This window comes from Pygocentrus nattereri, chromosome 17 (assembly GCF_015220715.1).
Source record: "Pygocentrus nattereri isolate fPygNat1 chromosome 17, fPygNat1.pri, whole genome shotgun sequence".
NCBI classification, from domain to species: domain Eukaryota; kingdom Metazoa; phylum Chordata; class Actinopteri; order Characiformes; family Serrasalmidae; genus Pygocentrus; species Pygocentrus nattereri.
In genome coordinates, this window is record NC_051227.1 from 18,992,672 (window position 1) to 19,001,707 (window position 9,036).

At 41.7% G+C, this 9,036-nt stretch overlaps 1 protein-coding gene across 1 annotated transcript; it reads left to right on the plus strand.

Annotated features, from left to right (window-relative positions):
• Positions 1-6,884: 6,884 nt before the first annotated feature.
• LOC108441357 (putative gustatory receptor clone PTE01) lies at positions 6,885-8,091 on the plus strand. Its single transcript, XM_017720847.1, has 2 exons — positions 6,885-6,938; positions 7,087-8,091. The coding sequence occupies exon 2, from the start codon at positions 7,111-7,113 to the stop codon at positions 8,089-8,091; it is 981 nt and encodes a 326-aa protein (XP_017576336.1). The 5' UTR covers positions 6,885-6,938; positions 7,087-7,110.
• Positions 8,092-9,036: the final 945 nt, after the last annotated feature.

The window sequence follows — 9,036 nt, forward strand, 5'->3', positions numbered from 1 at the left end:
TTATATCTAAGATCTAAGAAAAAGCTGTGGCCCAAAAACTTCATATCTACATAAGAACTACATATATGAAAAATTCCAGTCTGGATTCATGCCACACCACAGCACTGAGACAGCTCTAGTTAAGATAACAAATGATCTTCTTCTTGAATCTGATCAAGGCTACCTATCCCTGTTAGTGCTACTTGACCTTAACGCAGCTTTCAATACAATAGACCACAGTATTCTTCTAGAAAGGTTAGAAAACATGGATGGAATCTCAGAGACAGCCCTATCGTGGATCAAATCTTACTTATCAGAATATTATCAGTTTGTAAAGGTAAATGAAATTTGGAATTCTGCAATGCTCTATTTTAGGACCATTACTATTTACTCTATACATGTTATAGTCAGCAGTTGCAAAATCCTACTTTGGTGCCTCAAAGCAGCGCAACGGTGACACTGGCTGTCCGGTAGCTATGGTAGCTGGGTACACATTCGTATACCCTGGTAGGTCCAACCTTGCTACAAAGGTATCAGGCTGGCGGCCAAAGGTACCAGGCTGTCTTAGCAGTTGCGGACAACGAGCCCACTCGGTAGAGGCTGCGGGCTAACCAAACCGAAGAGGTAATGGCCTGCCCGCCCAGCCAAATGGATTTTTGATGCCCAGTATGGCTAAAATGAAACTGAAGAATGGGCCTCAGTACCCTGCACGTCAGTTGGACCGCTCCAGGACGGTGGGGCGCAATCCGTATGACGAGAAGCTGTGAAGAATCTCTGGTGCCAAACAGCCGTCCAGGAAAAGGACTAACCTTGCCATATGTACCTACAACTGCAGGTCTTTGGGAAGGGGGACCAGATTGAACCATCTGATGGAGGAGAAGCTGACGATCAGGTGCAACGTGCTGGGGGTCTGCGAAACACGTCAGAGGAAGGAGTTGAATGCGAGATGGAATGATGGCAACGTCGTGAGACTAGGATGTGGAGAAGGCCAAAGAGCGATCAGAGGCATCAGGTTCATTGTCAGCAAGGAGTGGGCCTCAATGATTACCTCCTGCCAACTCATCTCTGCGAGAATAGGTGTGATGAATCTTTGACTCTCAGGAAAGGCCACCTTGAAAATCGTCCAGGCGTATGCCAACAGCAATGACTAGGAAGTGGAGGCGTTCTATCAGGAGCTAGAAGACATTCTTGTCTCCAAATCCACTTATACAGTTGTGATGGGTGATTTCAACACAAAGATCAGAAGAGGATGACAAGGCATGGTGAAATGAATTTGAGAGGCGAACGACTGGCCACCATGGGCTGCTACTGCCTGCGCTCTGCTGCGACAGGTCCGGTACTATGGGCTATGAGAGACATCTGTTTGTGTTGCAGCTAAGAGAGATGGACCTGTCTGGGACCTCTGCTTTCTATCAGTCTGTGCTGAGGGCTTGGTCCTTGGCACTCAGGACTACCAGATCTGAGGTCCAGCTTTGTTCTCTTGTTGGAGAGGAGCCTCTGTTCTACAATCCTTTGATTCTAGTCACTGAGCTGACCTTCAAAAGTATCCACCTGCGCTTTCAAAGGGCAGGTATTACAAAGCTAGGAGATCTGAGGTTTTATGAGGACTGGAAATCCAGTGAAGTCCTAAGGGCTGCAACTGGTATTATGTCTGTTCGACTGCTGCAGAGAATCGTAGGAGGTGTGATCTCAACTCTGCCCACTTCTCTTAAGGAGGCCTTACAGCACCACTCAGGTGGAGACCTTCCCTTCTCTCCCTATTACTGCAGAAATAGGGAATTATCAGGAGGAGGAGGGAACACTTCTCTCTTTCAGGACTCCACAACTAGCTGGATTTGCAGAGGTATCCAAGAAGACACTGTATAACGCCTGTGTGAAAGTTCTTCACAGAACCTCACTGTATGGCTTGAAGGAATCGAGGTGGTTGGGTTTGTTGGCACCAGGTTCTTCTCCACAAGGCAGTTGGAGATCCCTGTACCTCCAATCAAGAAGCGCACGGGGGATCTGCAGAGGAGGATTGTACATGGGGCCACTAACAGACACGTGGCGCATATCGACCCCACTATAGGGAGTCAGTGTCCTTTCTGTGGTTGGGAGGAAGTTGTAGAGCGTTTGTTTCTACACTGTCAGGCTCAGGTCTGCTAAACTTACTGAAAGTTTGGTGTTGCGGACATGGGATACTGTGGACAATTAGACTCTATGTCTTTGGCCCAAAATATGTTGTTGCCCATAGAGATAAGCTGTGTCTTTCTGGTAGGTCAGGGTAAACTTGCTGTCTGGCTTTAAAGGAAGAATAAAACACAGGGGAGTGGGACGCTGGATCCTGAACCAATGCTGAGAGCTGCAGTACAGATTAGGTTTAGGATTGAATACGCTTATTTTAAGATGACTCATAACCTGCCTGCCTTTCATCGAGTGTGGGGACAGGGTGGGGTTTTATGTGGAACTGATGAGGAGGGGGGGCTGCTTTTGTCCTTCTGAAAACCATTAGTATTTTCTTGTTTTTTTTCTTTTCTTTCTATGTACCCCGGTTTTAGTGGGGGGTGGGGGTGGTTGAAACCATGTGAATGTGGCTAGGATATGACAATATCAAAAGTTCATTCTATAACAAGGTGCAAGTTAACCCCTCCACGGTCTCTCAGCAACAGGGGTTTCTTAACATCCATCTTGATAGAAAACACAAGTGTCGGAGGACCCCTATTTTTTGGCAATGGGCATCTCCCTCTCTGGGCTGTGTCTCTGGCATGGTAGTCCCTCCTGGCCCAGTGCAGTGTCACATTCATGGGGCCATTAGGGGACAAGTTGATTTTTGTAATAACTATCACATTCCAATAACTACCACATTCCATCAGACTATCCTCCATACAGTACCTCTCCCAGATGCTCTTTCAACATGCAATAGGCTCTCCAATAATTGGAGCTTGAAACTTTGACCCCTCTAATGGCACAGGTTCTACAGCTTGTCCTGTGCCCCAGGCAAAAGGGCCTGTTCTTGGTAGATAGAGTTATATATCCATTTTTGACAAGCACTGGCCTCACTCTGGTGGTTCTTAGTAAGCTGGTGCATGGCATGGTGATGTCAGCAGAGCTGCATGGCATACCTATTCCTATCCAACTCCAGTGGGCAGCCATAGACCAGCTCTGTCCTGCAGTGTCCTGCAGTTGTGGCTGAACATAAGAAGGGCTGGATGACCACCATGCCCGGGAGTCAGTCCCAATCATGGCCAGTGATGATGGCAAATTGCATATTGAGTTTGCACCATGAGGCCATCTTGCAGATGCCCAGCTGGTCACAGACCTCACGCAATACATGTACAGCTCCATGTCCGAATGGCACCCCAGACAGTACAGCATTTGCTGCAACAGCTTCAGGGTTTTACCTACACTAAAGTGCCCCATGCCATCCACTCTCTCACCACACTCAGCACTATCTTTTGCAACCTGCATGGCCCCAGCAACTGCAACGCATGCTTCCCAGGCACCAGTTCCTCCCACACATGGTACAACAGCCCCTCATGCAACCAGGGATTATACGCAATGACTCTCTCATTACCCTCCCGTGCCTTCAAGAGGTTAACACATATTCCCTTGCCACTAGCAACAAAGAGGCACAAGCTCGTGCCCCCTGATGCTAATGCACTGCCACCTTCCTGTGGTTCATTTCCACCACTGCTCATTGCATGATCCAGGAGGCTTGCATGCCACTGAAGCAGGTTGCATTTATTATTAATCCATAAGATTCATGGATTTGACCTATTCTAAGTTTGCAAGTGCCCTGGAGCATGGAATCATCAATGCATAGAAGTGGATACTAGTCAGGTTTAGTTACAGCATTGAACCAGCAATAGCCCATGCAAACTTCCACACTCTTCCATACCTGCTTCTACTCAAGCACAAACTTTCACTGTAGTCACTGCTGTGTTAATTGCATTGAAGCACCATCATTAAGGATGACCAGCAGCAATGGCAGCTTGGAGGCCGATCAGTTTGGCAAGCAGTAAGTGTCATTTCAGGTGCTCTGGCAGCAGCATATTAAAGAAATACTCCTGCACTGCTCTTGAATGTGTGATAAGCCTGCTGGACCACTGTGCTCAGTTATGCCACCAGTCCATTTCCCCTTCTGCCTTCACCTCTCTGGAAAAGGGTTTGCCACTGGTATTTGCTCAAACTGCCACAAGCACCAGAAGTGCTTGTCCCTCCAGTGCCTCTGAGTCCGCCACCATCAAGTACATGTATTTTACTATGTGGACTGTGCTCTTGAACACTTGAGTTATTTAACCTCTTTAACAAAGCACCAGCTTTGATATTACTGGAGCCTGGACAGTATGTGACATGTCAAAGCAAGAGAAGTATGACCAACAGACCTGACAGATTGAGCCTCTTGATGGACCATAAGTACTCTAGATTTTGATGATCAGGTAAGACTAAGGAGGTGGTTGGCTGCCTTTCGCCAAAGACATAACACTTCAAAAGCCAACTTCAAAACCAGAAGTTCCCTATAACCTCTCATATTTTGGGAGTCTGTAATATTGTATCTTTAACCTGAATAAACCACTTGTTTAAAATCACTTACATGCTGATAAAGACTTGTTATATTTTCTCCATATTAGTGTACATTTTTAAAGCAATAACCAATGATTAATTTACTTCTTCTATGTCATGCTTCCAGATTTGTCCTCCCGACTCCACTTTCCATAATCTCTTTGGTCAACACATTACAGAAACGCATACCAAACCAATTCCAGAGAATTATAGAGAAGCACCTCACCTGAGTTGTGATTTCATTCATCTGTGTTTGATTGGCTATGTTTGTATAAATACCCCTTTGTTTGACATGTTTGTTACATCTGCATGCTGAGCATTTTCTTGCTATTGCCTTTAATGTATTTTGTGATTATTGGTTTTCTTTTTTTGTCTTGTCTTTCTTTTCAGTCTGCCTAATTCTTTGTACTTTAGTTTTTAACCTTGGCCTGTATGGACTATGTTTTTGCCTTGTCTATGTAGCTGTTTATTGTACTCACAGTTTTGACCTAGCCTGACTTTGGATATTTGACTTCAAACTACCCTTTCAACATTAAGACCCTTTCTATGTTTTATCTGGTTTGTCACAGGTGCACCACAGAATACTTCACCAACATGCAGACGACAGATTTTAAGGATCTCCAAAATGCTGTTAAGGACAAATGCTTGAATAACACCACCAGCTGCTTGATCCTCTCACCCAATCAATCAGTATTATCACACAAATTGAGCAACAGCCACAGCTATCCCAGATATGGATAGCAATATGAGAAAAATCAATGCTTAACTTTATCATCTTAGCTCCCCTAGTTCTTCATCTACTGTTTCTGCTGCTTCTCCCATTGCTTCCAGTGAAACCAACACATTTGTGGTGAGTAAGCTGTATAAACATAATGCTATGCCTAATCACTGCAGAGGTTTTTTGTTACAGTACAACATTTTCTATCTCTTTTTCTCTTCTACTACTTAGCTTTCAAAGCACACATTTGATGGTTGGTATTTTATTTAACCAGCAAGACTTTAATTTGGGCTAAAGCTGTTTGGCCTAATACTCAGTCATATACTAATGATCTGTTTGTTGCATTGATTTACACTGAAGCAAAGGGAAAATTAATTGATGCCAAAGTTAAAATCTGCAGATTTATGCAAAAAGGAGACAAAAAAATGTGTCTTTGGCACATTTTTGTTTGGTCGTTTGTTCTCTCTCTCTCTTTCTCTTTCCCTCTCTCTCTCACTCTCTCTCTAAGAGCTAAGGTGGGTAGAAAGAGTTTTGACACTCAATTTCTGATTAATATGCAATTTCACATTTGTAGATTCTAACTGTAGTTACATTGAGCAAAAGAACATAAGCATTTAGTTTCATATACAACATTGCAAATATTTCAATAGTAAATAGGACAAGAAGGTATTAAGCTTAAAAACTCATATCTAAAAGTGTTCTGGTTACATGAAGATACTTGAAACCTCTAAAAATTCTAAAGTACTTCTAAAAGTAGAAATGATAACTAAGAAAAGGAGGAAAGGGGGTGTAGTCATGTCGGGTAGTGTCAATACAGCAATGACCCCACAAACCGTAACACTATTTGTATAGGGGGTTGAAAAGCTGATCAAGACTCTTTGACAGTTTGACACCAGCGACTCTGAAGAAGGCTTACCTCTGCCTCATTGGCATAATACACATCTGGCCTATTGTATTAACCATTTCACACAGGTTCCAGGCATAAACCAAATGCAATCTGCCCAACCATATGCACAGTGTGGGGTGACCGTTGACAGGTTTCAAATGCTTAGCAGCCTAAAGAAAAAAAAAAAGCAGGTAAAAGTCAGAAACCCACAGTGTGAAATGCATTACTAAATATTTCAAATACCAGATGCAAAAACAATAAGTCAAAAATAAGCAGAAGTTATAAAATAGAAGATTGTACAAATCAGAAAAAACACAACTTCAACTGCTAGATACTGGAAAGAGTTCATACAGCAGTTTCTAAAAGGTAAGTAATGATGAAAGCATGATAAAATAGCAATAATTATTATTCAGTGTTCAGAGGACAGGGGCCTCTGGTAGATGGTTGTGTGATTTTTAAGGGCAGATGTGACATGAGTGTTTGTCACATTTTCCGAGATGTGCTACTGAATATTTTTTGCTGATGCACCTATACACTGTTGACCAGAGTGTTGAAGACCTCTGGAAAAGGTAGTGGTATATGCTTGTAACCTAAATGGGACAGATAAGCAAATTGGGGGCTTGAGCTTCTGCAAGTTTAACCATATAATTTTGTCAATGCTGTCTTGGTATGATAATAATGAAATTCTGTATGGCTTATGACCAGGTCCTCGCTGTGGTAGCAGGTGTGCATAGAGCAGGATCTACCTCCAGAGCCATGGTACTGAGTGGTGATCAGTTGGGATTTGGAATGGACCTACCTCCAATGCTGAGTGTATAAAATGGCATGCAAGGCTAAACCATTGCATGTTCACACATTTTCCATTTTAAGCTAAAAATATTGATATGATCATTGATTTTGGCATGTGGTGTTTCCTAGGGAAGTAGTCTTCTTAGTTTATTCTTTTCTTCTCCCCATTTAGGGTTTTAAATAGAGTTGAAACAACATGGATTCTAATTTCTCCATATATACCACATTTTTGACTATGGAATCATTGGAATTACCTCCATCTAACATTTTTCCAGCATTCATATTTGGAACTCTCACCTATTGCGCCATTTTGGTTTTCAATATGACTGTATGGCTCACAATTGCTCTGAACAGGAAACTTCATAAGCCTATGTATGTTCTGTTGTTTAATATGCCACTCAATGATATGATGGGTGCCTCAGCCTTTTTCCCTCAGCTTGTGTCTAGTATTCTGTCACAGAATAGATCCATCACTTACTCTGCTTGTTTTGTACAAGCCTTACTGACACATTTGTATGGAGCTGGGTCACTTCTCATTCTCAGTGCTATGGCTTATGACAGATACATTGCCATTTGTTGTCCATTGAAATATAGCACCATGATGTCTCCAAACAACTTGATGACAATAATAATAATAATGTGGACTTTAGATTTTACTCTGATTGGATTTGCACTTGCACTGAACTACCAGAAAGAGATTTGTAGCACAAAAATAGTTGACATTTTCTGCAATAATCCCTCTTTAATGAAGCTCATTTGTGGGGACACAAAGTTAAATAACTACTATGGACTGTTTACAATAGCTTTTATCCAAGGTCTGTCTCTGTTGATAGTGGTATTCACATACATGCAAATCTTAATCACTGTTGTGGTTAAAAGACAGTCTGATGCCAAAGGTAAAGCAATTCAGACCTGTGGTACACACTTAATTGTTTTCTTATGCTTGGAGTTCAACATAGTTTTTGCTTTGATGGCTCACAGATTTGAGACAGCATCTCCAAACTTACGGAAAGCCTTGGGCGCTTCTGTGATGATATTTCCTCCTATAATTAATCCTCTAATTTATGGACTGAAAACAAAAGAAATTCGGCAGAATTTTATTTTCTTTTTCCATAAAAGGGTCTTCCCAGCAAAACAAAAAAACAAACTCGGTGGATTGAAAAGACAACTACAGTAAGTAAATTGTTATTATGTTTGCTGCCAGTTAAACTGATATTCATAAGAAAAGTCAAAATAATTTTTTAAATTGTAAAACCAGTGTTTCTTAACTCGATGTGAACTATAACTGGACTATTTTATTTATGCTGATTTTTAAAAGTGCATTGCAAATTTAGTCATACTTTAAGCAATATGAAATATTCGTATCTATATTGTGAATCTGCTTGTCACTTCATGATATTTTTTTTTACAACACACACATATTAAACATCATATTTAGATGTAGTCCTTGTATTTACATTTGAATCCCTGACACAGAACAACCGACAATGCAATTTGTGTGTGTGTATATTTATGGATGTGAGCATTTGTATTAGTTCTTAATTTTCACCTGTAGATTAGTTGTTAAAGTCAATTTCAAAACTGCTCTCAGAATTTTGATGAGCACAATATACAGTATATCATGACATTGGCTTGCCTTGTGATTTTTTTATGATTCAAAATAAGGGGGGCCAAACTCTTTCCATACAGGGCTGGGCAAACGATGTAATACTGATAATTGATGTTACTGACATATCTATTGTAACACTGAGAGACTACAGTCTTTTTTATTGTTGGGAAATGTGACTTGTGGTGCTACGTTCACTCCTATTTTTTTTCTTCTGACCAGACTTTGTGGTGTGAATAATTAAAAACAGTTTTATTAGACATTTGGCAGTGGCATGGTGGTGCAGTGTGTAATGATGTCAACTCTCAGCAAGAAGGGCCTAAGTTTGATTCCTGGCCAGGCAAATAGGGTCCTTTCTGAGTTTGCATGTTCTCCCTGTTTCAGTGATTATGGGCTGTTTCAGGACTTTTTCAGATTCAAAACCTGGATGATGGAGTTGAGGTTGGGTCAGGTTTACTCTCAAAACTTGATGCTGTAAATCAAGCTGGGTGGAGTTTGGACAGGAAATGATTAGGC